This window comes from Ovis canadensis, chromosome 14 (assembly GCF_042477335.2).
Source record: "Ovis canadensis isolate MfBH-ARS-UI-01 breed Bighorn chromosome 14, ARS-UI_OviCan_v2, whole genome shotgun sequence".
Taxonomy (NCBI): Eukaryota; Metazoa; Chordata; class Mammalia; order Artiodactyla; family Bovidae; genus Ovis; species Ovis canadensis.
This window is the reverse complement of record NC_091258.1, coordinates 61,221,751-61,249,602: the sequence shown is the minus strand read 5'-3', so window position 1 is coordinate 61,249,602 and position 27,852 is coordinate 61,221,751. Positions and strand designations below refer to the sequence as shown.

The following is a 27,852-nucleotide window of genomic DNA, read 5'->3' as shown; positions in this document are numbered from 1 at the left end:
GACAAATTGCTAGTGTCAGAGAAGGTGGCGGAAGACACCCCTACTCCCCATTTTGCAGTCCCAAATTCTGCTGGTTCTCTGGCAAGGAAGGTAGGGAAAGACTGAGAGAGAAAAACAGAGAAAGAGTGACAGTCACCCAAAGGGACAGAGGAAGATACCGCGAGTCTCAGTGTCCACAAGCAATCAGGACAGCGAGTTCAGAGACAAAGAGACACTCAGAGGGACCCGAGAGAGTCCCAGAGACCCCAACACAGAGATACGCACCGTCCGCAGAAACTGGACCTCATCCTCGCCCTCTCCTCCGTCACCCATGATGTCGAATCCCGAGGCGTCTGAAGTCGGACTGAAGTCGGGGACTAAGAGGAGGGGGCTGAAGGCCGGGCGGGTGGGCTGGGGGCGGGTTGGGGTCGGAGACCTCTGGGGACGCCAGAGGCACCCGCGGGGTAGATGGAACTGCGTGGAGGACTCGTGTGCTGGACAGAGCTGGGAGGAGGTCCCCGCCCCCGGGCTCCCATTGGACCAGGGCGCCCAAGGCCCCGCCCCCAGACGGTGTCCCGCCCACACACTCCAAACCTCTGCCAAAGGTGTGCTTGGGGTGGGGAGGCTCAGGGGGAGTGTCTATAAGGTAGCTACCGTCTGTCCTCCTACGCCATAGCGCCATCGTTCTCTTATTTCACAGAAAGCAAACTGAGGCTCTGAGTGGTGAAGGCCCTGCTTGATGTCACACAGCAGAGTCGGAATGAGCACCCGGTTCTCCTGGCTTTAAAAATCATCATACAGGGCTTCCCTGGTGGCTCTGGTAAAGAATCTGCCTGCCAGTGCAGGAGACACGGGTTCAATTCCAGGTCCAGGAAGATTCCACCTGCTGTGAAGCAACTAAGTCCATGGGGCACAGCAACTGAGCCTGTACTTTAAAGCCCGGGAGCTGCAACTACTGAGCCAACGTGCAGCAACTACTGAAACCCGCTCCTTAGAGCCCCTGCTCTGCAACAAGAGAAGCCACTGCAAGGAGAAGCCCGCAGATTACAACTAGAGTGTAGCCACCGCTGGCCGCAACTAGAGAAGTCCACACAGCGACAAAGACCCAGCACAGCCAATAAATAAATAATGAAAATTTTAAATTTTTTTTACAAAGAAACCATCGCACACAATGATTAAGAATAAGCCAGACTGGATCCAAATTCCTGCCTTGCCAGTCCTCTGTGTGACCTTGGATAAGTCACTTCACCTCTCTGCGCTTAGTTTCCTCAATTAGTAAGGAGGATATTAATAGCACCTACCTTACAGGGCTGCTGCAAGTATTAAATTAGATTATTTCCAGCACTTAAAACTGTACTAACACATGGGAAGCTGCTATAGAAAATAGTATGGAAGTTTCTTTAGAAAACTAAAAACAGAACTACCATAAGACCCAGCAATTCCACTCCTGGGTTTGTATCCAAAAAAAGCAAAATACACTAATTCAAAAAAATACATGCACCCAGTATTCATAGCATTATTTACAATTGCCAAGAGATGGAAGCAACCTAAATATCCATCATCAGATGAATGTATAAAGAAGATATGGTACATATACACAATGGAATACTATTCAGTCATTAAAAAAAGAGTGAAATTTTGCCATTTGAAGCAACATGGATGGATTTGGATGGTATTATGCTAAACAAATGAAATGGCAACCCACTCCAGTGTTCTTTCCTGGAGAATCCCAGGGACAGAGGAGCCTGGTGGGCTGCCGTTTATGGGGTCGCACAGAGTCGGACACAACTGAAGCGACTTAGCAGCAGCATGCTAAGCGAAATAAGTCAGACAGAGAAAGACAAATATGGTATGATATCACTTACATGTGGAACCTAAAAAACACGGCAAGGTAGTGAATATTAAAAAAAAGAAGGTTCACAAATACAGAGAACAAATTAGTGGCTACTAGTGGGGGTAGGGGCAATAAAGAGGAGGGGAGTAGGAGGTACTAACTGTTGGGTGCAAGACAGGTTCAAGGACATTATACCACATGGGTAATATAGCCAATATTTTTTAATAACTGTACATGGAAATATCTTTAAAATTGTATTTAAAAACTACCTATACAAGGAAAATCATCTTCATCATCACTATTATAAAAACTGATGAGGAAGGGGTACTAACCATAGCAGATGTCTTTTGTGCATCTGTTGTGTGGCTGGCCCTGAGCTAGGACCTTTTCACTGCATGTCATTTTTTAATTCTCACAACAATCCTGTCACTATTTACATTGTTTAGAGGGGAAATTAAACATGTATAGTCCTTGCCATGTATGGTTTTAAGGACATGACCTAAATAAATAAGGTACAGCTGCTCCCCATACCTGTGGGTTTCCTATTTGCAGATTCAACCAACTGTATTTAAGTTATATACATATACTTAAATTATATATACATATATATTTAAATTCAGGGGCTTTCTGGGTGGCTCAGTGGTAAAGAATCCGCCTGTGATGCAGAAGATGCAGGAGACTCAGTGGGTTCAATTCCTGCGTCGGGAAGATCCCTTGGAGGAGGGCATGGCACCTCACTCCAGTATTCTTGCCTTGGAGAATCCCATGGACAGAAGAACCTACAGAAGGCTGCAGTTCATAGGGTTGCACAGAGTCGGAGATGACTGAAGAGACTGAGCATGCATTTAAATTCAAGAAGTTTCTGAAAAGCAAAACTTGAATTTGGCACAGGCCTGCAACTATTTCCATAGCATTTACACCGTATTAGGTATTATAAGTAATCTAAAGATGATTTGGGCTTCTCAGGTGGTGCTAGTGGTAAAGAATCCGCCTGCCAATGCAGGAGACATAAGAGACTTGGGTTTGATCCCTGGGTCGGGAAGATCCCCTGGAGGAGGGCATAGCAACCCACTCTAGTATTCTTGCCTGGAGAATCCCATGGACAGAGGAGCCTGGCGAGCTACAGGTCATAGGGTTGCAAGGAGTCAGACATGACTGAAATGACTTAGCACACATGCACAAAGATTATTTAAATGTTGCCAGAGGATGTGTGTGAGTTACATGCAAATACTGCACCATTTATACAAAAACGGGACAGATTTTCTTATCCAAGGAGGTCTAGGAACCAAGCCCCTACAGTTGCTGAGCGATGACTGTAGTCCTCACAATAATCTTGGGAAGTCAGTACTTTTATGGTGCTCATTTTCCAGATAAACTGAGCACAGAGAGGTAGAGCAACCTGCCCAAGGTCATACAGAGGCTGAGCCAGGAATTTGACCCCAGAGCCAGGGTTCTTAACCATTTTACTATACTGTCTCTTATATTTCCATAAAATCTCTTAGTTATAGCAAAAAGACACTTTAGCAGAGCCAGGCTACATCCCCCAGAATACTAATCCTCATCTCACCAGGGGCTGCCTGAGCCACCCATGGCCACTAATTGGGCCGCCCTTTATGCAGATGAGGGCCCTGGGCTTTGTAAGTTTGGGAACCCTGAGGGGGGCAACCAGCTCCTTCCTGCTCCTGTGGGGACTTAAGTCCCAAAGTAGGATGCCACATACACCTGGGCCTCCTGCTGGGCAGTTAACTTCTTGCCTCTGGGACTCAGTTTCTTCATCTGTCCACTAGATTAATTTGGGATAGTTAGGATTGTGAAGATTCCATGAGGAAACCAATTAGAGCCTACCACATGGTAACTGATTGATAAAGGGATCCATTAAAATTATTATTGGGGGATTTCCCTGATGGTCCAGTAGCTAAGGTTTTGTGCTCCCAATACAAGGTGCCCAGTGTTCAATCCCTAGTTGGGGAACTAGATTCCATATGCCACATCCAAGAGTTGCATGCCGCAACTAAAAGGTTCTGCATGCTGGAACTAAGACCCAGTGCAGCCAAATAAATAAATATTTTTTAAAAAATTGGGGGAACTTCCCTGGTGGTCCAGTGGTTAGGACTCTGCACCTATACTGCAGGCAGCACAAATTCAGTCCCTGGTCAGGGAATTAAAATCCCACATGCCATATGGTGCAGGGGAAACAAAAATATCATTAACATGAAACGGTATCCATTAAGCTATACAAAACAATATCTTGCAGTTCAATAAAATTATAGTGATACCTAGAGAGTTGTGTATAATGGACTGCTACATGTTACATAAATACCGATTTACTGATACAACTGTACTATATGGCACACGAGCTTGTACCACATCGTTGGATGGTATAATGCATAATTATATAATTAGATATTTAGGCTAATGTAATTATGTTATCCAATTACATGTTTATCTATTGTACACTATTTAATGCACTCTTGTATATTAAGTATCTAAGATTTTCCTTAGAATTGTGTATATAACAGAAAATTATTACGTGTCATTGGGCATTATATCATAAGATATTAATAGCATTTCTTTCTCCTGTTAGTCACCATTGCATGTTTTAGGACCCACCCACATTGCTCCGTGGACATCTTGTCTATGCCTGCTGGAGTTTTGCAGGCCCTTCTGGTGATGGTCTGCTTCTGTTTATTCACCCTCTCATCTGGGAAGGTAACACCCAGGTTGCCCCCAGCTCTCCCCAAATAATGTTGTGGTGAATGTCCTAGTATGTGTCCCTGAGTGGAACCGAGGGATGCACATCCAGGAGCTAAGTGAGGGGGTCACAGCTCTATGGACACGTTTGATTTGACCGTATTGCCAAGTTGGGGCTTCCCTGGTGGCTCAGGTAGTAAAGAAGCTGCCTGCAATGCGGGAGAGCCGGGCTCAATCCCTGGGTCGGGAAAATCCCCTGGAGAAGGGAATGGCAACCCACTCCATTATTCTTGCCTGGAGAATCCCATGGACAGAGAAGCCTGGCAGGCTGCAGTCCATGGGGTCGAAAAGAACTGGACACGACTGAATGACTAACACTTTCACTTGCAGTGCCAAGTGGCCCTCGGGAATGGCTGTCTGCTATCAGTACAAGGAGGGTCCCGAGGTCCCCACAGTCCCAACCTCTATTTGGCATTTTTCCAAGGCCTAATTTTTGCCAGACCAATAGGGTGATTCACTGTTCTTTTAATTTGCCCTTCCCTGATCCCTTACCAATAATTTCTAGCATCTGCTCAGGTGCCTGTCAGAGTTTTGGGTCTCCTCCTCACCTGCTCATCCTCTTTGCCCAGTCTTCTACCAGAGCGGCTATCTTTTTCTCTTGCTGACTTGCAGCTGTTCCTTTTTTATATACATTCTGGATATTCTTCTCATTGATTTTACCTTTTTATTTCTGGCTTTGCTGGGTCTTTGTTGCAGCGTGCGGGCTTTTTCTAGCTGTGGCGCATGGGCCCTAGAGCACACAGGCTCCGCGGTTGCAGGTTCAGTTGCTCCGCAGAATGCGGGATCTTAGTTCCTTAACCAGGGATCAAACCGGCATCCCCTGCATTAGAAGGTGGATTCTTAACTACCGGACCACCAGGGAAGCTCCTCTTATTGATTTTAGACATTTTAAATATAGTTTTTCCTCTCTGTCATTCGATATTTGTTCCACAGTGTCCTCAATTAAAAGAAATCTTTATTTGGATGTTATTAAATGCACCCTTTTTCTGCCTCATAAGTTTTTTGTGGTTTGCTTGAGAAGTCTTTTGCTTTGTGGTTGCTGGTGTTATTGCTGGTATTAACCATCCCTGAGGGCCATGGAATGGCACACGTATATACCGGTGCCCAGAGCTCTCCGATCTCACTCCTTGATCCTTCTTTGAGTCCAGGAGGCCTGGAGACACTTTCTCACTACGAGCTCAGTCTAGTCAGGGCCGTCACATCACCTTGTGTGAAGCAGGTGCCAAGGAGATTGGCTGAGAGTCACAAACAGCACATCACAGAGAGCATCCTTGAGACTGAAGGAGAGAGAAGAGAAAATGCAGGAGGAGGAAAAAGCTGGAGAGGGTCTGAAACCGTATCACATGGCATGGAATGGAAAAGTTAAGAGAATGCACTCTGTACTTGTCTAAATGTTCCAGTTTGAAAAAAAAAAAAAATCCATGGTGACTTCTCTCAGCGGAGAAAAGAAAGGAACAAAAATAGACTCCTAGGAACTTCCTTGGTGGTCCAATAGCTAGAACTCTGCACGTCCTATGCAGGGTCCTGGGTTCAATCCCTGGTCAGGGGACTAGATTCCATATGCCTCAACCTAGGACCTGGTGCAGCCAAATAAATAAATATTTTTAAAAATAGACTTATATGAGAGCTTTGGTTGAATGGACTCATTTACTAGGTTTGGCAGAATCTTATTGCAACTACTACTCCACTCCCGGATATCTACACTACAGAACTACGCACTGCTTCGTTCACCAAAAGACAGGGGATAGAATGATCACAGCAACATTATTCACGGCAACCCCAAACTGGAAACAACTCAAATGTCCATGACAGAAAAACCAGTCAATAGATCATGAACTAATCACACGATGGAAGACTATACAGCAACCAAAATAATGAGCTACAACTAAATATAATACAGAAGAATCACAAAGACACCGGGTTAAATGAAGGAAGCCTGATACAATAGTTGATTCAGTTTATATATAGCTCAAAACCAGGCAAAACCACTTTGCTAGAAATTAGGCTGCTGGTAACACAAGGGGGCTTATGGGAAACAGAAAGATTCTCTCCCTTGATTTGTAACACATGGACGTATTCAGTTTGCCACCATTCAGCAACCTAAACACTTATGATTTGACTCTTCTTTGTACTTCCATTTAAAAATATGCCAAGCATGACACATTTAGGTAAACGAAAAAAAGGCACACATACTCAAAAGAAAAGTCTGTTTCTATGAGTCTGTTTCTGTGTATTTAAACAAACTCACAGCGAACAGGTCAGATGAAAGCCAACCATGTGTCAGCCCTGCCTAAGAGGGACAGTGGGATAGGATGGGGGCTCCCAGGGGGTTAGCTTCCACCTGCAATGTTTTGATAATAACAGTCTTTAAGATTGTGTGACAATTAAATGAGTTAATATAAGCCCTTACAACAGTGTGAGGCATACAGTAGGTGCTACATGAGGTTTTCTTACAATAAAAGCAATAGAGTGAAAATGTTTTCTGGGGACATAAATGGCATTAAAACTAAGCTAGAAATAAAAGAAATAGAAGAAGAAATATACAAAATACCATATATTGTGACTTTCCAATCAAACTTCTGTGCATTGTTAGACGTAAGTATGTCCTTACAGAAATGCAGACTTTTCTTTTGAGTGTGTGTACATAAATGTGTCATATTAGGCTTATTTTCTTTAAAAAGGGCTTTTATTGAAGCATGACAGTGACAGAACAGAGAATCACGGGTCTGGAGATCGAAAGATGGGGGAGATAGAGCCCGCCGGGTGATTGGGGGTGGGGGCCGGCAGCACCGGAAACCTCAGCCTGAAGGGATCCCCAAGTGGGGGGAGGGGGGGACCTTTGGTCTCTCCCCAGCCTCTTCCTTCCCCCTGGCCTGGGGCTGGGTGGGGAGGGGCAGTTCCTCTTTCCTTCCCAAGCGCCGAGGAGGCCCCAGCTCCCAAGGGGCTAAGAAGCTGGAGCCGTGGCGAGGGGGGAGGAGCTGAGCCTCACTCTTATAAGACCCCCCTTCCCCCCCAGGAAGCATGAACAGGAAAGACAGCAAGAGGTGAGAGGACCCTCCCCAAGGAGACCCGGAGCTCCGTGAGCCCCTGGGTCTCTCTCGGGCTGCAGGAGAAGGTCAGGAAGGTTCTGACTAGGGGGGCACGGTGTCGAGCTACTCTCGCAGCCGTCGCGGAAGCAGGGGGCGCCAGGTGGAAAGATGCTTCGGGGTGTCCAGAGAAAGCTTAGGCTGGGGCTGTTGGCTCGGACGGCTGTGTCTTATCCTAGCTCTGCTGGCATTCGAGCTGCTCTGATCCCATTCGCCCCCGCACCCTTCACACCCCTCAGTCATCCTGGCTCCCTAGGCTGGGTGTCACTGTCCTCCCCGGGGGTTTTCATGGCTGCCCGCTGGACTGGAAACTCCAGACTCCTGCAGGGCCCTACCCTAGGGGAGGGGAGTGTGCCAAGGGGCAAGGCGACTTCCCTGCCTCTTAAGCGACTCCTGGCTGTCCCCCGATGCTACTGCGGGGGAGGTGGGGGCCAGACAGCCGGAAGGTAAGGGCCTAGCAGCTGGTTGTGCCCGCAGATTCTAGAGTAGGCTTCCTATAACCTGGAGAAGCTTGCCCTCCTGTCCTCACAGGGGCAATGGTGGCTGTGTCCCTAGCTTAGGCAGCTTCTCCTTCCTCCCCCGGTTTGTCTCTGATGGCAAAAGTCCCCTCCCCTATAATATCCAGGAGTTCAGTGGTGGAGACCTGGCTGCCTCATTCTTTGGCTGTGTGACCCTAGTCAGTCACTTGCCCACTCTGTGCCTCAGTTTCTTCTTCAGTCAGTAGATCAATCATAGTCCCTCCTCAGATGGGCTCATAAGTCCTCAGTGGTACAGCCTAGACCTGTGGTTCTCAAGCATGGGCACACATCAGAACCGCCTGGAGGCCTTCTAAAACGGGCTTCTGGGCTCACCACCAAGGTTTCTGATGTAGATCTGAGGTGGGGCCTGAGAATTTCTATTTATGTCAAGTTCCCAGGTAATGCTGTTGGGATTGGACCTCCTTTGAAAATCCCTGATCTATAGATAGGTGTTTACCTCTCTGCCCGGTACGCAGTGGGTGCTCAATAATGCCAGCTGTTACTCGACAACATTCAGTACTGATTTACTGAGCCCTCAGGATGCTCGGAGAAGGCAATGGCACCCCACTCCGGTGTTCTTGCCTGGAAAACCCCATGGGCGGAGGAGCCTGGTGGGCTGCCGTCTGTGGGGTCACACAGAGTCAGACACGACTGAAGCGACTTAGCAGGATGCTCCAGGGACATAGCAGTGCCCTTGTTATGAGAGTCTCCCAATTTCTGTTCACCCCCATCCGCCTAGCCTGGCTTTCAGTTTGCTCCATCACATTTTCTCTCTGCATCTCAAATCTAACTTTCCCACCCCTGGCCACTTAACAGCCTCAGCAAACTTAATCCCTTATTTAGCACTTTTGAAGAGCAGGGCATTGAATGTTCATAATAAATTCCTGGGGAAGGTCCCAAGATGACTCTCATTTTTCACATGAAGAAACTGAGGTCCAGAGAAATGATGTCACTAACATAAAGTTACACAGCCAGCACAAATTTCTCCAACCCAGTGTTTTGGTTTTTGGTGGGGTTTTTTTTTTTTTTTGGCCTCTAGGCATGCGGGAGGTTAGTTTCCTAACCAGGGATTGAATTTATGCCCCCGGCAGTGGAAGCACAGAGACAACTGCTGGACTACCAGGGAAGTCCTTCCAACCCAGTTTTATCTGACTCCTGTGGAAGCCAAGGCTTTCTGCCTGGATTCTGCTCCCTCCTTCCTTCACCAGCCCTGTCTCCCCATTACCCTCCTTCCTCAACTAGAACAGGAGCCTCAGAGAGGCAAAAGGCAGATTGAGGACTATTTTTAAACTTCTTGAAGCTGCCTTAGCCCAAGGGACCGCACCCAGCTCTGAAGAGCCCTGATGAGGCCACGTTGCACCCGTATCTTCTCTCCAGGCTCCAAATCTAGAGACCCAGGCTCATAGCTGAGACTCCAGTCCTGCTGAAAGGCTGGCTTGGGGGAGGGGGATCACCTTAGTGGGATCAAGGAGAGGGAGAGAAGAGAGGAATGAAATCTTGGGGGTCTGCTTCCCTCCGGAGGGCTCAGGGGAGGAGGGGTGGCTGTTGGAAGGCAAAGGGGAATTCTTTTTTCTGTCTTTTTTTCCTCCAATTTTTAAAATTCAATAATTTTAATTAATTTATTTATTTTCAGCTGCACTGGGTCTTCATTGCTTTTTTGCATCGGCTTTCTCTAGTTGCGGCGGTCAGGGGGCTACTCTTGATTGGGGTGCTCACTGTAGATCAAGGGGCTACTCTTGATGGGGGTGCTTGGGCTTCTCACTGTAGTGGCTTCTCTTTGCAGAGCACGGCTGTGTGCACAGGCTTCAGTAGTTGTGCATGGGCTCAGTAGTTGTAGTACACAGGCTTAGTTTCTCCATGGCATGTGGAATCTTCCCGGTCTGGGGATCAAACTGGAGTCCCCTGCACTGGCAGGTGGACTCTTATCCATTGAGCCAACAGGGAAGCCCTGCAAAGAGGAATTCTGAGGAGTGGCCCTGAAGGCAGAACCTTCCATGATTCCCCCTAGGGAGGACGAGAATAGTTCGGGGGATCTTCTCTCCATGATTCCCTGGGAGGTCTGGAGTAACCCATCTGCCAACAGGAAGTCTCTTCAATGAGGTCTTGGGACCACACAGTCCCAAGGGGAATTCAGAGGCAGTGGTTGGTGGTGAGAGTTCTTATGATTCCTGGTGGGTCCTTACTAGTCCTTGGAGGGTCTTCTCCCATGATTCCCTCAGAGGGCAATCAGGGTAGCCTTCGGGGTTTTCCCCCTGGTTCCCTTGGAGTTTACCTGTAGGAGATGGCTCCCATGATCTGGACTACTGGGGTTTTCTCCTATGGATCCAATGTAGGTCAGGACTAATGCCAGCCCCTTGCCTTTAGGAAGCTTCTCCCAGGTTGCCTTGGGGCATTGGGTCAAGAAGAACGCTGGGGGTCTGCCTAAAGGAAGGGGCTCAAATGAATCCCCAGGGGATGTTCCCACAGGAAGTCCCACCAGGAATGCCCAGGCAAGACAGGGGGGCGGGGCCGGCCCCGACCGGCCCGCCGCCACAAGACATGCCCCAGCCCCCGGGAAATCAGCAAGGTTATGGCTTCCATGGCTCTGGGCATGCTGAACGAGGGCGGCTGCAGTGAAGATGAGCTGCTGGAGAAATGCATTCAGTCCTTTGGTGAGTCTTCCCCCTCCCTGGCCAGCCTCCCCCAAGTCTGAGCTTGGGCCAGGCACCCACCTCTCTCCAGGCTCAGTTTGAGGGGCACAAAAACAGAGCAGGAGTATGTGGAATGAATCTCAATCACTGTAGTCGGAACACAAGAGATACCTGTGTTTCATTTTCCTGACCTGCATGGACGGAGCGGCAGGTTGGCGGGGGGTGGGGGGTCTGACTCTTATTTCCATCTTCAGCATGACTTGCCAGGCACGATGTTGGTCCATGCACAGTCCAGACGAGGAAACTGGAGCACAAGGAGGCCAGGCTGTGTGCCCGAGCTCACACACGAGTCACTGGTAGAACTGGGGTTTGAACCAGGCTGTCCAGCAGGGGCCGTTCTGACCCAGAGTCCCCTTCTCCTGCCTGCAGACTCGGCTGGCAGCCTGCGCCGTGGGGACCACGTTCTCAACATGGTACTTGCCATGCACAGTTGGGTGCTGCCTTCTGCCCACTTTGCTGCCCGTCTGCTGACCTTATATCCTCCTTGGGCCATAAGCAGTGGGTGGAGGGCGGAGGACAGAGACATGAGAGCCTGTGGGGCCAGGGTGAGCAGTCAGGTCTGAGATGCTGGATGACCGAGCCTTGACCGGAACTCAAGTACCAGGAGGCCACAGGGAGCACGCAGGAGCTGAGACAGCTGCAGATCTGTCACCTGGTCAGGTAGGCCTGGGCCAAGACTCCACGCCCATGATGACCCAGGATCTTCACCCTGCTGCCACTCTCTAAAAAATACACTTCCCAGAGACTATGCAGTCCTACTCCCTTACATCCCACTTCTGAGAAGCCACTGGCTTCTTTCCTAAAACCTCCCAGTTCTCCTTAGAACCCTCACCTCTTAGAGATGCCTGACCAGATACTATGGACCCTTTCCCAGCTAGTACCCCAAGACCTCCAGCTCAGATTCCTGAAATTGCTGAAACCTCCCATATATATACTCACCTAGCTTCTAAGACTCCACTCACCCTGTTACCCCAAAATCTCACCCCATAGGCCCCCAGCCTAGTCCCTGAGACCCACCCCGACTATTGTGCTTCCGAACCACTTCCCAAGATTGCCCAGTCTATCCTCCATAGATCTGTCAGCCTGTAATAAGAGGCCCCCAGCCCTACTCCCAGAGCTCCTCCCAGCCTGGTGCCTCTCTGAACCCTGGCCTTCCAGAGACCCCCCTGTACATATTTAGAGTCACCACCCCCAAGCCCAGCACCTAGAGATCCCTCAGCCCGAGACCCCTTTCAGAAACCTGCGTCCCTCCCCGCAGCCCCATCCTACCACCTCTAAACCACCCCCAGGTACTGGCTGACCCAACACCCTGAGACGATGCACCAGGACCCCCAGTTAGAAGAGGTTATCGGCCGCTTCTGGGCCACTGTGGAGCAGGAGGGTAACTCAGTCCAGAAGAGCCTAGGAGACTTCTCCAGTCGGTGAGTCAGTCCTTTCCCCTCCCCATCCACACCCCGACACCTCCCACCCTGAGTCCCTCTAATACGCTGCCTCTCTTTGCCCATAGGCTTAGCCCGGGTGGCCCAGGCCCCCCACATCCCATGAGCAGCCCAGGCCTGGGTAAGAAGTGCAAAGTGTCCTTGATTTTTGACCACCTGGAGACTGGGGAGCTGGCAGAGCATCTCACTTACCTGGAGTTCCGGTCCTTCCAGGCTATCACAGTAAGGACCCCTCTCCTCCCAGCTGGGGATGGCTTAGGGTGGAGCAGGGCCTGGCAGGACTGAGAGGACCCAAACTGTCAAACTTGGGTGCTAGAGGGTACAGGAAAATAAGTTAGGCTGGCTGAGTACAGAGCCCTCAGGGTTCAAATCCCATCAGCCCCTTCCAACCTGTGTGACTTTGAATTAGTTTCTCAACCTCTCTGAGACTGAGTTTTCTCATGTGGGAAAAAAAAGTCATAATAGTTCATTGGCTCATTGGGGAAATTAAACTAATATGTCCATTTAAAAATGCTCATCACAGGGGACTTCTCTGGTGGTCCAGTGGCCAAGGCTCTGCTTTCAATTCAGGGGGCTCAGGTTTGATCCTTGGTCAGGAAACTAGATCGCACATGCTGCAACTAAGAACCAGTGCAGCCAAATAAATAAATATTTCTAAAAGGCTTGTCACAGTGCCTGGCACATAGTAAGTGCTCAAAATATTTTTATTAATTGTTCATTTATTTGAGAAGCATTTAAATACACTGTGCTTTGGCCTGTTTGCTGTAAAGGGGGGGCTTAATGGTGGCTCAAATGGTAAAGAACCCACCTGCAATGCAGGAGACCTGGGTTCAATCCCTGGGTAAGGAATTTCCCCTGGTGAAGGGAACCACAACCCACTCCAGTATTCTTGCCTGGAGAATCCCATGGGCAGAGGAGCCTGGCGGGCTACAGTCCTTGGAGTCGTAAAGAGTTGGACACAACTGAGCGACTAACACTCATTTTCATAGGATCAGTGTCTGATCCAGTGTAAATGCCATCCAGTTGAAGCATATGAAATTGGCATAGTTTGACATATTTTACCTACTCAAATGATTATTTAAAATGCTTCAAACTATGAGTTGGACATGACTGAGCGACTTCACGTTCAAACTACCTATGTATTTAGTTATTGCCATCTTGACATCATTTTGAGGGTAGGTGGGGATCTGGTTCCTTAGTGTGAAAATTTCCTGACTGTACACTGCAGTGGACGTGGGTATGTAATGTTGACCCCTTGTGCAGAACAAATAGCTGTTAGTTCTGTATCCTCTTCTGTACACAAGTCAGGTATACTGTTAAGGGCAATAGACTGAGTTCCCACTGTGACTTGAGCCTGTGTGACCCTGGGCAAATTACTTAGCCTCTCTGTGCTTCAATGACCTCATCTGTAAAATGGGAATCATATAGTATTCATCAACTTGCTGTAAGGCTGTGACAGAGGACTCAGAACAGGACCCAGCTTTCTTTAAACGTTTCTCCTCAGATGAAAGGGGCCATGGTGACGTCAGGGACATGTGATGGCCTGGCTAGGACATCGGAGATCGTGACTGCTGGGGGGATGGGAGAGTGAGGGTTAGGGCCTGAGCTTTCCAGGGCCCACCCTGACGCCCACCTCTCCCCCAGCCCCAGGACCTGCGGGACTACGTTTTGCAGGGCTCTGTGCGGGGGTGCCCGACCCTAGAGGGATCTGTAGGTCTCAGCAACAGCGTATCCCGCTGGGTGCAGGTCATGGTGCTGAGCCGTCCCGGGCCTGCACAGCGAGCGCAGGTGCTGGACAAGTTCATCCGCGTGGCACAGGTGAGGCCCGCCTTCTGAACACCTGCCCCGCGGGGCTCTCGGCCTGTGACGTCACCATCTCCTGGTCCCGCCCTGCAGCATTTCGTCCCACCCTGGCCATGCCCCAGAGGCCTCAGTCCCATCGTTCTAACTCAGGACTGATGGTACTTCTTCCCCGGCCTTGACTTCACCACGCAAACCCGCCGTGGCCCCACTCCTTCTTCCCAGAGGTGGCAGGTGACGACGTTCGTCCTGACCCCGTCACCCAAGCCCTACGCCCAAATATTCTGTCGCCAGGGCAACGGAAGAGGAGGCTCTTTCTTGCCTCCACCTTTGCGTCATCCCCTGCCCTGGTCCCTAGGACCCAGCTGACCCTTCAGAACAATGACAGCATCCGGCCCCATCACTTGGGGTGTCCCTAGGCCCCGCTGTTCCCTCCTCCCCCAACCCCCTTCCTCCCCTCCCCCCTCCCCCTAGGTTCCCTCCCTTCTGGAGAAAAGGGAAGCCCTCCTTCCCGCAGCGTGGCCACGCCCCCTTGCGTACTTCCTCGCAGACCACGCCCTTCCTCTGGCGTCTCTGCGTGCCTCGCTTCCCCTCTTTGGCCCGCTAGGCTTAGAAGTTCTGGCCTCTACCTGGGGTCTCCTCAGTCTGCGCATCTTATTCTTCCTTGGCCCCACCTTCTCCCCCCAGCGACCTCCGCTCTTAAACTTGAAAAAGGGGAGGGTGAGGCTATTGTTCCTGGTGACTGGCTGACCCCGCACCTGTCTCTCATATCTACCTGACCCCTCCGTATAACTCTGGCTCCATTCACCTCTGCCCGGCCCCTAACTCCTGCCCAGAGGACAGGCCTTCTTGCCCCTTCTCACCTGTCTGACTCCCAGGGCAGAGACCACCTAGTTGCCTGACACCCTAAACTCTCTCTGAATCCTCCACGGCCTGACACCGACCTGTTGACTCCCCAAACTGGTCCAACTCCCCATACTCACCTGACTCCCCCTACTTTCATCTGACCTCACATTAGTCTATCGTCTGCATGACCCCCTGGTAATGCCCACATACCTGCTTGCGGCCCACTCCTGCCTGGTACATCTCACCTATCTGATGCCTACATGGCACCCCACACACACACATGCTTAAGACTTCATCTCAGCTGGGGGGATGCTGTCACTTGAACCCCCAATTTACCTGTCCTCCATGTGGTACCCACCACTTCTGCATCACCTTCCCTCCCTAGAAGCTCCTCCAGTTGCAAAATTTCAACACGCTGATGGCAGTCACCGGCGGCCTCTGTCATAGTGCCATCTCCAGACTCAAGGACTCCCATGCCCACCTGAGCCCTGACAGCACCAAGGTGAACTCCCACTGCCCTCCCCAAAGTTCCAGTGATCAATTATCCTGAGCCCTCACACTTTTCCCAACCCCCTCCACCCCTTCCCAGGGGCCCTGGAGACCTTGCTCCTCCAAATCGGACAGACCCCCAGGCTTTGTCCTCCTCTGTCGCTCTTCCTCCCTCTTCACCCATGGTGCTGATGACTCTCTACTGAGTGTCAGGTCCTGAGCAGCACTGGCGGGAGACAGATGAGAGATGCTAGCAGAGAACTTGCAGTCTAGGTGGGGAGTGAAATCATGTCCTCAAGGATACCAACGTTTGGGCTACCCATGGGAGGAGCATGGGTTGGGGTGTCCTGAAAATGTCTTAAGGAGAGTGCGTCATCCATGAGTCTGGTGTGTGGCTGAGGTCAGGACGTGACAGGATATTAGGCTAGAGATGCCCCAGGGAGGGGGGCAAGGAGGATTCTATTGAGTCTTTTGCAAGCTCAGCTAAGGTGTCTGGTCTTTATCTAGAGGGCACTGGGGAGTTAGGAAAGATGACAGTACCCATGATCAGAGTTGGGTTTTTGAAAAATCACTCTGGGCTGGGGAATGGGAGATAGTGGGGCCCTTCTGAGATGGGGACCCAAGAAAAAGAGCAGTCTGAATAATGCTGAAGCCAGTGTGGGACATGGAGGGCTTGGGGAGACGTCCAAAATGCCACTGGGCCCCTGGGGGTCCGAAGCCACACCACAGACTGCTGGGTACTCCCCTTCAGGGAGCTGGGGGAACAGAGCCAGCCTCCCCCATTCTATGCCCCTCCCACACAGGCCCTGCTGGAGCTGACGGAGCTCCTGGCAGCCCACAACAACTACGCCCATTACCGCCGTACCTGGGCTGGCTGCACGGACTTCCGGCTGCCTGTCCTGGGTGTGCACCTCAAGGATCTGGTGGCCCTGAACGAGGCGCAGCCTGACAGGTTGCCTGATGGCCGCCTGCACCTGCCCAAACTCAACAGCCTCTACCTGCGGCTGCAGGAGCTGGCAGCGCTGCAGCAACAGCACCCCCCGTGCAGTGCCAGCGAGGACCTTCTGCACCTGCTCACGGTGAGCTGCCCTGAGCTGCCCTGGTTGAGCTCCCAGAGACTGCGCCTGTAGGGCCCTGAGATTTAGGGTCCTGGTGGATGAGGGTCAGGACAGAATAGTAGAATAGCACTGGAATGCATGGGTTTTGAAGCCAGAGCTTGTAAGTTTTTTTGTTTTTCCCTGTGTGATCTCAGGCAAGTCACTTAACTCCTCAGCCTGTTTCCTTAACTGCAAAATGGGAATACTAATAGGATGTACTTCAGAGAGTGGTTGAAAAGAATCTATAATATAATTCATGTAAATATCACTCATACAGTTCACACAAAGTACTTAAAATAGTATCTGGAACACAGTGAGCTGTATATAAGTAATGCATTTTGGGGGACCTCCCTGATGGTCCAGTGGCTAAGACTCCAAGTTCCCAATGCAAGACGGCCCAGGTTCGATCCCTGGTCAGGGAACTAGATCCCATATGCAACTAAGAGTCTGCACGCCGTGACTAAAGATCCCACATGCCACAACTAAGACCTGGCATTTTCCCCCAATTCACCAAGGAACTCAAATATCCATTGATCTTAGGTCCAGAATTGCTTTGGGCCCAGAACTTCAAGGTTCTGAGCTTCTCACACCAACAGATCAAAATTCCAAGCTATAACATATTCAGGAATCTAAGCAAAAAGATAATAAGTTATTAATCATCTTCTGTGTGCCAGACACCATGTTAAACAGTCTCCAGAGAGCACTTCATTCCATCCTCACACGCCTACAAGGAAGGGACCCTTATTTGCCCATTCTAAAGATTGGGAAACTGAGGCCCACAGAGGTGAGGTCATTCGCCCCCTGTCCCACAGCAGGCCAGCTTCAGAACATGAGTGTTAATATGTGTTAACCATCACACTATGTCCCAAGACTGCAAGTGTGCAGTTCTGGCTATATTTTATTTTACATAGATAGATAGGAAGATAGAGGATTTCTTTCTAAAGAGTGATAAATTGACAGAGACTGGGATTTGGAGGACCATGTAGTCAAAGGCTGAAAAGCTGACTTTCAGATCCTAAGTCAGGATCACCAGCAAATTGAAAATGTGGGTCTCCTTGTTTGAAATTATTGAAAATTTCAAGAGGGTGACAGAGGGCCTTAAATGAACCCAAGGCCCTTCTACGTGTGGCGCCTGCCTCTGAAGCTGGTCCTGCCCTCTGATGATTGGTGCCTAAGCTGCCATGCTTTGCTGGCTCTGAGGCCATCAGCCCAAATATTTATTGAGCACCGGCTGTGAGCTAGACATTACTTTGGGCACTTAGGCTCACAGCAGTGTGCACGTCAGGAGAAAAAAAAATTGCTGTCTCGTGGGGCTGACTTCCTCGGGGAGATAGCCAGTGAAAAAAGTAAATAAGTAAACCGTATGGTCTTTTAGGAAATAGGTGCTATAGAGAAAATTACAGCAGAAACAGAAAATGGAAAGCGATAGAGGTTTACAATTCTAAATGGGATCAAAAACAAACAACAAAGAACACCTCAATGAGAAGATGGTGTTTCTGGACTAGGAGGCCAGCGGTATGGAGAGTGAATGGGGGCTCAGTGGGAGAGAGGACCATGGGGGTCCCAGGAGAAAGGGGTTTTGGAAAGAGGAGGAGATTGGGGGTCTGGGCAGTCCTAGCTTGCAGGGAGGAGGATGGAGACAAGAAGGGTCCTTAACATCCTGCCCATCCCCAGCTTTCCCTGGATCTCTTCTACACGGAGGACGAGATCTATGAGCTTTCCTATGCCCGGGAGCCCCGCTGTCCCAAGAGTCTGGTGAGACCCCAGCCCTGACCTCTGACCTCCAGCCCAAGCCTCTGCCCTGACTAACTATGCCCCTCTGTCCCTGCCCCAGCCACCCTCCCCCTTCAAGGCGCCCCTGGTGGTGGAGTGGGCCCCTGGTGTGACGCCCAAGCCTGACACGGTCACTCTGGGTCGGCATGTGGAGCAGCTGGTGGAGGTGAGGAGGAGCCCTGAGCCGGAGGAGGGATCTGAGACTGTGGGGACCCCGGGGACTTCCCTGGTGGTCCAGGGGTTACGACTCTATACTGCCAATGCAGGGGGCATGGGTTCGACCCTTGGTCAAGGAACTAATATTGCACATGCCGTGGGGTGTGGACAGAAGATTAAAAAATAAGGTAATGGTGGGGCCCCTGATCTGACCTTACTCTCCCCTTCCCATGCTCCTCCCAAGTCTGTATTCAAGAACTATGACCCTGATGGCCGCGGCACCATCTCTCAGGAGGACTTTGAGCGACTCTCAGGCAACTTCCCCTTCGCCTGCCACGGGCTTCACCCACCCCCCCGCCAGGGGTAGGTACTCCTGACTCCTGGGTTCCCTTAAGATGAGGACATGGGGTAGCCAGGGCTCCTGGGTCTGGGAGAACAGGGTCAGGCCTGCTAAAGTGCAGTCTCTCCCCCAGGAGCGGCTCCTTCAGCCGTGAGGAGCTGACAGGATACCTGCTCCGGGCCAGTGCCATTTGCTCCAAGCTGGGCCTGGCCTTCCTGCACACCTTCCAGGAGGTCACCTTCCGCAAGCCCACCTTCTGTGACAGCTGCAGTGGCTTCGTGAGCATTCTGCCCACCGTCACCCTGAGGGACCCCTCCTGGAGCGCCCTAACTCTTCACAGCCTGGGCTGGGAAAGCCAACCCTCCCCTGTGGCGCTCACAGTCCCCAAGCTCCAGATAATCCCCATATTTAGGAAAATCCTCCAGCCTCAAATAGTCCCCGTACTTCACAGGGCACCCTGGCGTGCTTCAGTTCATGGGGTCACAAAGTCAGAAACAACTGAGCGACTTAACAACAAACACTTCACAGAAACCCTAAATAATGGCTATTCCCTACACCCTGGATAATGCTGAAGTCTAGACAATGCCCAAATCCCAGTCTCCATCCTGGATAACTGCCAAATCCTGGATAATAAGGGCTTTCCAGGTGGCACAGTGGTAAAAAATCCGCCTGCCAATGCAGGAGACACCAGAGACACAAGGTCGATCCCTGGGTCGGGAAGATCCCCTGGAGGAGGAAATGGCAACCCACTCCAGTATTCTTGCCTGGGAAATCCCACAGACAGAGTAGCCTGGCGGGCTACAGTCTATGGGATCAAAAAGAGTCAGATACAACTGAGCATTCACGCACTGGACTGAATGGGTAGATTATTATCTGCAAACTGAATCAGGCTCCCAAGTCTCTAGGCCCCAGATGATTCAAACTCTGTACAATTTCTAAAACCAGTTGGATTTGGAAATCTATCCTCCAGTCTGTGGAATGGACAGATCTCTCACTTCCAAACCAAGACCGGTTCGCAAACCTTGGATTGCTTTCCAAATTCACTGTTTCATTCACTGAATAGACACTGAGCACCTCCAGGGCGCTAGGCACAGTTACAGGCTCTGGGTGGGGGTGGAAGGGGACAGGCAGAAACAGAACAGACACAACCCCTGCCCATAGAATGTATGTTTTATTAACTCCAGATTTTGTCCGATTCTCATATCATAGGTGACTCTCCAAACTTGAGACAAATCTCCAAATTCCTTTAGTCTTCCAGACCCCACAGAGGCCTCTAGCCTTGGGCACTTTCAAAACCTGGATGGTTTCCTGCAGACAGTCCCTGTCCCTACCCCAATTACAGCCCTCCCTCTCCTAGCCTAGGTAACCTGTTCTGCTCTCTCTTCCCAGCTTTGGGGTGTCACCAAGCAAGGCTACCGCTGTCGGGGTGAGTGGAGCTTCAGTAGAGAAAGGGGATCTAGGACCTGCAGGCTGGGAGAATGGGGGACGTGGACTGGGCCTCTGGCACTAACCTCTGAATTTCCCCCAGACTGTGGGCTGTGTTGCCACAGACACTGCAGAGACCAAGTGAAGGTGGAATGTAAGAAGAGGCCAGGGGCCAAGGGCGATGCGAGTCCCCCGGAAGCCCCTGCCCCACCCACTCCAGTTCCCCAGGCCAGCTGTGGTAAGACCCAGGGTGTGGCAGTCCTGGGAAGGGGTCCTGGTGGACGGATGGGGATTCATTCCGAGGTCATGAGGCCTTTCCCATCATACCTACGTCCCTCCCACCTGCACCCCTACACACAGGCTCCGAGGACAATCTCTCCTACACACTATCCCTGGAACCTGAGACTGGGTGCCACGTTCGCCATGCTTGGACCCAGACAGAGTCCCCACACCCCTCCTGGGAACCAGAGACGGTGAGAAGGAACTGCCCCCTACCCCCAACTGGATACGGGGAGACCAGCCTAGTTGCCTGGGGGAACCCAGACAGACATGGGGAAGAACAGGAAAAGTGAAACGATGCAAAAGTCCTCAACTGCTTGGGTGGGAGGGTGTAGATAAGGGTTAATTTTTAATGTTGACAGCAATTTCAGTATATTGGTGGGGAGGGGAAGGGGTAACCCCTAGTACAAAAGAAAAAGTGAGTTTAGGAAGAAAAACAGAAAGAAAACTATAAGATGTCAAGATTAAAGCCAAACAGATCAGACATTAATAAATATTGGAGCAAATTCCACTCATAAAAAGAGCAACGTCTCAGAATGAGCTAAAGAAACTTCACTTTGACGTGTCGGGGAGGCTCTCCCCGCAGTGAACCTGAACATCGTACACTCCCCACGTCACCCCATGTCATCCTCCTTCCAGGTCCCTCTGCCAGTGAAGGCCTCACCACCCACCAAGTCCTCCAAGCTGAACTCCTAGATGTTGCCTTGGTCTCATCTCTTCCCCACTTCCTCCTCCAGAGTCAGTCTCAAGTCCTGTTATTCCGTCTCCTTCCCATCCACACTGCCTTTGTTGAAGCTTCTGTCATCTCTTACTCCAAAAGAAAGTTATTTCCTTCTTTTGCATCAGAGTGGCTGTTAATTGCATTCCCTTTTCTTGCATGTGATATCCGTGCAACCCACTCCAGTATTCTTGCCTGGAGAATTCCATGGACAGAAGAGATTGGCAGGTTATAGTCCACGGGGTCGCAAAGAGTTGGACACGATTGAGTGACTAAACAACATCATCATCTTGCCAAGTCCTTAAATTCCCATTTTACAGATGAGGAAACAGGCTCAGTGAAGTCAAACTGCTCACCAAAGGGGGCAGAACTCGTGAGTGTTAAGAGTCAGGACTCCTACCCAGTTTGTCTGCCTCTCACATGGAAGCTACTGACCAATATACTGCACTGATGTCAGTATGGGTCAGGAGCCAGAGGGGACAGGGGGTAGAGTTCCAAACTCTGAGGTGGGAGAGAAGGTCAGAGAAAGGGTGGAACAGGAAGGGAACCTCTGAAACCTAAGTCAGATCAAACCCCTCCTCTGCTCAGAGCCCTCCTATGGCTCCATCTCACTCAGGGAAACCAGAGTTCTCACGGTGCCTCACCCCACATGGTCTGCCCCTGACACCTCCCAGCACTCACCCCCTCACTCATCCTGCTTCAGCTACACTGGCCCCAGTGGTCCCTGATCACGCCCCCAAACACTACCTCAGGACCTTTGCACAGGACACTCCCTCTGCCGGGAAGGGGGTCCACGTGGCTCCCCCTCTGGGGTTTAGCTCGAGTATCACCTTCTTAGTAAGGCCTCCCCGGATCACACAAAGCTGCAATCCCCCCATAGTCCCCCAATCCTGCCTTCCTGCTTTCTCTCCAAAGCCCTTTCTTCATCTGACAAACTAAACTTTCTTGTCTGCCCTTCCTCACCAGAAAGGTAGCTCCAGGAGACCAGGGAGTTTTATTATCTGTATCCCCAATGCCTAGAACAGGGCTGGCACACACTGGTTACTGACAGATGTTTGTCCAATGCCTGCCTGTCTCCTGCCCCATGCCCACAGGAGCAAAGGTTGTTGCTGAAGAGAACGGAATTTGAAGGGTCAGAGCAGTAGGGGCCTGTTCAGACCCAGGGAACAGAGACGTCCAATGTCACCTCAAATCTGAGCACCCCTGACCTGGCCCCCACAGAGACAGGTCCTAGGGCTGTCATATAAATTACATTTATTTTCCAGAGAACATGGTCCTTGGTGTTGAATGGCAGATGCAGGGAGGACTTTGGGGCCTCAGGAACAGGGGATATGGGGCTGGGATGCCAGGTGCCAAGAGAAACCCTCAGAGTGACTCCTCAGAGATGAGCATCGCATGAAGGAACCCTCCCCGCAATCATCAGTCCCCCTTTACTTCTTCTTCTTCTTCCGGCCCCAGCACTGGCGGCCTGCCTTCCGCCCGCCTCCATCCTCTCTTCTGCTCTGCCAGCTGGGCATGGGAGCCTCCAGCTCATTTGGGCGGCCCCCCCGGTCTGGAACGCTGCCCATAAGCACCTGAGAGATGATTAGACTTGAGTTTGAGAGAAGAAAAATATGTTGGACAAGGGGACCAGAGACCCAAGAGAACAGCAGGGAGGGCAGGGCAGATTTGGGGATTTCCCTGGTAGTCCAGTAGTTAAGACTCCACACTCCCAGTGAAGGGGGCACAGGTTCGATCCCTGGGCGGAGAACCAAGATCCTGCATGCTGCGTGGTACAGTGGTGGGGGCTGCATGGTGGGAGATGCAGTCCTGGAGCTTTCAGTCAAGGGGCCTCAGCAAAGGGGGAATACAGGGGAGGGTGATAATAGAGGTCCACATCCCCAGCAATATGAATGAGGGCACTTCAGCTTTTGTCTGTTTCATATTTGGGCTTTGTAGAACATTTCCAGCAAATCAGTGTTTTGGTTTTTTTCTTTAAAATTTTGCTTCACTTTTTGCTGTGCTGGATTTTATGCCCTAAGGATCATGTGTGTGCTCAGTAGTCTCAGTCGGGTCTGATTCTGTGACCCCGTGCACTGCAGCCCGCCAGGCTCCTCTGTCCATGGGATTCTCCAGGCGAGGATACTGGAGTGGGTTGCCATGCCCTCCTCCAGGGGATCTTCCTGACCCAGGAACTGAACCTGTGTCTCTTATGTCTCCTGCGTTGGCAGGCAGGTTCTTTACCACTAGTGCCAGCTAGGAAGCCCAGGTCATATAAGACTGTTTGAACAGAGATGTATGAGGCTAAATTTGAGCCTAATCATTTGAACAGAGGGTAGTTTTGCTTTTAAAAATGGTTAAAACCCAAAACAACAGACTGGGGTGATAGGGGAGGATTTTAAGCCAAAGCACAAGAGGTGGGCAAGGGCTCAGTAAACAGATGGTCTTTGTTTTGAAGGCACTGGGGAGCCACAGAAGGGTTTTGAGCTGGGGAAGGACATGGTCAGATTTTTGAGTTGGAAATTTCCTTCTAAATGCCATGTGGAGAGGGAAGAATAGAGGTGGTGAGTCCAGAGGCCAGGAACCTAAGGAGAAGGCCAGGGCAGCAGCCCAGGCAGGAGAGGACAAACTGGTCCAGGGCAGAGGCGACTGAAAGGCCAGTGTGAAGGCCAAGGGTGTTTGGCGCCCTTCCCCATCCCCAGGTGCTCACCTTGTTGATAGCACAGCAAGTCCCTCGGCGGGCAGTCTTGCTAGTGGCTGGGACAAGGCGAGACAGATCGGCTCGGGCAGCCAGCACATGTGCAATGGAGACATCTGATTCTGAGGTCAGAGCCTCTCGAATTGGGATCAGCACTGCCTTCATGGCCTCTCCTTGGGCCTACGAGGTAGTGGGAGAACATGCCCATGAGCACTCACCAGATGGGACCTGTAATCTTGAAAGCCTCTCTCTTCCCTACTCAGGCCCACATCTTCTCTTCTTTAATATTTCATTACGATTTTTGTCTTATCAAAGTATAATTGACTTACAAAGTTGTGTGCTTCCCACATCTTTTATGTATGTTTTTTGGGGGGAGGAGGCATGCCACGCAGCATGCAGCATGAGGGATCCTAGCTCCCTAACCAGGGGTTGAACCCCTGCCCTCTGCAAGGGAAGCATAGAGTCTTAACCACTGGGCTGCCAGGGAGGATCCTCACATCTTTTAATGAGTATTGCTCTAAATACCCTTCCTGCTCAGACCAGGAAATTCTAGAATGCCCTGGGGGCCCAGAGATTCCACATCCCCAACCTCACAGGATTCTAAAATGTCCTAGGTCTCAGAATCAGCAAGAGGGTCATATTTCTGGCCCTTCCTTCCTCCCCGCTGTAGCCGCAGCTCCCGCAACTGCTCCCGCCTAGGTCTTCTGCCCGCACCTCAGCCCGATCACTCCAGTGGAAAGCAGATGTGGTGAGGTCAAGGCGCTTGAGGAGGAGGCAGCGGCGGCAGCCATACTGATCCCGCAGGCTTTGGGACAGAGATGCCAACGCTTCCTGGGGGAAAAGGTCTCAGTCACGCCAGGGGTCGCCCTCACTCCCATCTCTGGATGAGAACACTGTTCACTTACAGCCATACACAACCTTACCCATCTGGGTGCGTCCAGTGGGTGGTTGAGGAGGGGCTGCAGGGACTCTGGGGGCAGGGAAGGCAGCAGCTCGGAGATCTGATCGGAGAAGAGGAAGATAGAGTTAACTTCGAAGAAATCGGATAGACTCCTCAGTGAATCCCAGTTCCCTATGACCCTGAGGACCCCGGCCATAGAACCAAGAATGGCAGTCACAATTCTCCTGATGAAAACATCAGAGGCGGTGGCACTCCTCCTGCAGCCTCCTTTGGAGAGGGGGCTCTCCCCTTACGAGGAAGGTGGGGTGGCCACGGTGTGGAGGGGACTCTGGCTACCTTGGCATGCAAGTCCCGAAGCAGCTGACAGGCTGGGGTCCCCGGCGTGGGTCTGGGCAGCCCCAGGGCTTGGAGAGTAAGGATCAGTTCCTGGACCATGCCAGATCCCGCCTCTGCCCCTTCCCCACAGGATGGCTCGGGGTTGGGATCCAGACGGGAGCGCAGGCGGAGAAGGCGGGCGGCCTGGACCTCGGAGCAGAGAAAGCCTAAAAGTAGGGAAAAGGAGCAGTGCAAACAAGGAGGGCCGCCAACCCCCTACCGGGGTCGAACAGTTCAAGCGGCTTCGAAACTGCCCGCCTCCTAGTTCCCCCCACCTAGAGCCCTGACTCCACCACCAGGATAAGCTCCACCCACTTCGAGACCTAGCTCCTTCTGCAGAGTTCAAACCCTGCTCACTTCGGAACCACCCTGACTCCGTGTTATCCAATCTACCTGAGCTTCAAAAACCTCCGTCAGAATCCTAGCCCCGCCTACCTCAGAGCCCTTAGCCCGCCCCAGAGCCCTCCACCCGCCTCCGCCCGGCTCGAACTCCAGTTAATGACCACGCCCCCTGGAGGCGGGGGCAATCCTGGCTCCACCTCAACCTGCAGAGCCCGCCCCCCTCGAGACTGTAGCCTCGCCCACTTCCGTATGCCGGCCGGGCCCCCAGCTCACGCAGCAGGCGCAGGCGCGCGTCGGGCTCCCGCAGTGAGGCCGCGCAGTCCCCACCGCAGAGCTCGCGGTCCGGACAGTGCAACTCCCACAACAGGCCGGCCAACTGCCGCAGGAATTCCTCCTCAGCGCCGGGACCTACTGAAGGCGGGATATGGTCAGGGCGTGGCGGCGGCACCCAAGGCTCCAAACCTCCCGACCTCCCTCCATGCGTACCATCGCCGGCGCTCAACGCCTCCGTGCCCTCCTCTCGCTCCCGCTCCAGGGCACCCAGAGTCGCCAGCTCCGCTGCCAGCCGCGCGCACAGCGCCCTGAAGTCTGGGCACGAAGTGCCCGGCAACGCTGCCCCCGGGCAACCCTCATACCTGCGGCGCGGTCGAGAGAGCGGGAGCGGGTGGGAGAGGTTAATAGGAATTTCTGAGGGAAGACCTGCCCCTTCCTGCACCCCCAGCCACACCGGGCTCCCCTTACCCCAGGGCCAGCAGGTCCTGGGCCACTGCGGCCCACTCCTGCTCCCCGGCCTCCGCCCCCTCCATGCGAATGTCTCCTCTTCTTCAGGCGCGCGCCCCCTGCCGGTCGGTGGGAGGCTCCGCCCCAGGAGCGGCGTGCGCGCGGCCCCTATAACTGACCAATCAGCTTCTTCTCGCTAAGGGCCTTCGTCATTCCAACTGGTGTAGGAGGAGGTAGAACCCGCCCTCAGGTTCGCAGCCTTAGCCGAATACAAGAGCGCGTGCTTTCGCGTAACCAGTCAGGGCGCTGGAAAACCCACCTGGCTTTGTAAAAATCCAGAGCAGGCGTTTTGGATCCCGGCTGTCGCGACAGACCGGCGGTGTCGCTCGTGCTGCGACATAGAAGCAGCTTTTCCTCCGACTCCCTCAAATGCCCTCTGCTCTTAAAGCATCCCATACCAAATATTGTTCTCCTAACTCCGCTCTAAGTCCAGAAACCCGTTTCCTCCTTTCCTCTTTAGAGCTGGAATTCTGTCAGGGACCAGGAATCCCAGTTACGCGCACACACACAGCCAAGTTAATCTTCATCGATAACAGTGCGCCCGTTGCACCTTCACCCCTCTGCCTCCCTAAGCGTTTCAGAGAGGGAGCAAGGGCAATATACCATGGTGATTAAGAGACTGCACTCTACCAGTGCAATTTGGTCCGCAGGCAAAGGTTAGGTATTTGATTTCACCATTCACCATCGTTGTGTTCCAAATTGTTTGACATCTGTGTAATAACTGTAATAACGCTTATCTCTTACAGTTGTTTGTGAAGATTAGTCCTGTATGTAAGTGCTTAGCAGACATCTAAGGGGTACTCAATTAAAAATGACTAACAAGAGAGACTTCTCTGGCTGTCCAGTGGTTAAGCCTCCGCCCTTCTACTGGAGGGAACGCTTGTTTAATCTCTAATTTGGAAACTAAGATATCGTATGCCACCTAGTGCATTTCGTATGTGGTACTAGGCTAGGTATTTTATCTCCACTTTATGGAAGAGAAAGGATGAATCACAGAGTGAGTTGCATAGTGGTGCCAGGACTCAAACTCAGATGATTCCAAAGTCTGTGCTTTTAACCACTTAACCTGTTACTATTGTTATTACTGCTTTTGCTTTTGTAGCTGTTGTTCATATTATTTTTCCAGGTTTACTCTCTTCCCAACTCTGTCCTGATCTCCAGTAGTTTCTAGATAGTTCTAGTGGGAGTGAGAATAGACTGGAAGTAGAGACTCCAAGGAGAAAAAGAGCCAGAACCTGATTCTTAGGGGGGAGTCTACCCTTAATCTGGTTCCTCCATAGTCCCATCTACTCCATGGCTGGGTACTGGGGTGGGGGGGGGGGGTGCGGCAGCAGTTGTTGACCTCAATAAAATATTAAAAATTGTTCAGACCAAAGCCACGGAGTCATAACCTTGACTCTTTATGGTGTACTCCTTATCTAAATTGAGCTTCCCTGGTGCTTTAGATGGTAAAGAATCTGCCTGCAATTTGGGAGACCTGGGTTCGATCCCTGGGTCAGGAAGATCCCCTGGAGAAAGGAATGGCAACCCATTCCAGTATTCTTGCCTGGGAAATCC

General features: G+C 51.5%; 3 protein-coding genes across 12 annotated transcripts in view; 1 reads left to right on the top strand and 2 right to left on the bottom strand.

The window, feature by feature from the left end:
* The window catches only part of RYR1 (ryanodine receptor 1), a 126,081-nt gene extending 125,630 nt beyond the window's left edge, over window positions 1-451 (bottom strand). For 4 of the 5 annotated variants that reach the window (XM_069550703.1, XM_069550701.1, XM_069550702.1 and 1 more), the window contains exon 1: window positions 265-451. In XM_069550703.1, the coding sequence (XP_069406804.1) occupies window positions 265-312 (48 nt within the window). In that variant the 5' untranslated portion in view covers window positions 313-451. The remainder of the gene's footprint in view (window positions 1-264) is intronic. The other variant, XM_069550705.1, reaches the window with a different exon arrangement.
* A 7,011-nt stretch (window positions 452-7,462) lies between these two features.
* RASGRP4 (RAS guanyl releasing protein 4) lies at window positions 7,463-21,349 on the top strand. 5 transcript variants are annotated; one of them, XM_069549040.1, is made up of 17 exons: window positions 7,463-7,608; window positions 10,635-10,819; window positions 11,228-11,333; window positions 11,456-11,518; window positions 12,148-12,279; window positions 12,366-12,519; window positions 13,942-14,115; window positions 15,329-15,445; window positions 16,236-16,511; window positions 18,204-18,284; window positions 18,364-18,468; window positions 18,703-18,821; window positions 18,932-19,076; window positions 20,188-20,224; window positions 20,327-20,461; window positions 20,584-20,696; window positions 21,142-21,349. In XM_069549040.1, the coding sequence occupies exons 1-17, from the start codon at window positions 7,586-7,588 to the stop codon at window positions 21,196-21,198; spliced, it is 2,022 nt and encodes a 673-aa protein (XP_069405141.1). In that variant the 5' UTR covers window positions 7,463-7,585; the 3' UTR covers window positions 21,199-21,349. The 5 variants fall into 5 exon arrangements, with proteins under 5 accessions (XP_069405141.1, XP_069405139.1, XP_069405140.1 ...); XM_069549038.1 differs by having other exon boundaries at window positions 20,188-20,461; XM_069549039.1 differs by lacking the exon at window positions 21,142-21,349 and having other exon boundaries at window positions 20,584-21,025.
* Window positions 21,350-22,457: 1,108 nt separating this feature from the next.
* Window positions 22,458-26,390, bottom strand: FAM98C (family with sequence similarity 98 member C). Of its 2 annotated transcripts, none has more exons than XM_069549042.1 (8): window positions 26,257-26,390; window positions 26,002-26,150; window positions 25,789-25,923; window positions 25,135-25,340; window positions 24,821-24,898; window positions 24,612-24,728; window positions 23,910-24,077; window positions 22,458-22,794 (listed from the first exon to the last, which is right to left on the bottom strand). In XM_069549042.1, the coding sequence occupies exons 1-8, from the start codon at window positions 26,319-26,321 to the stop codon at window positions 22,651-22,653; spliced, it is 1,062 nt and encodes a 353-aa protein (XP_069405143.1). In that variant the 5' UTR covers window positions 26,322-26,390; the 3' UTR covers window positions 22,458-22,650. The 2 variants fall into 2 exon arrangements, with proteins under 2 accessions (XP_069405143.1, XP_069405142.1); XM_069549041.1 differs by having other exon boundaries at window positions 25,789-25,926; window positions 26,257-26,381.
* Between the last annotated feature and the right edge of the window lie 1,462 nt (window positions 26,391-27,852).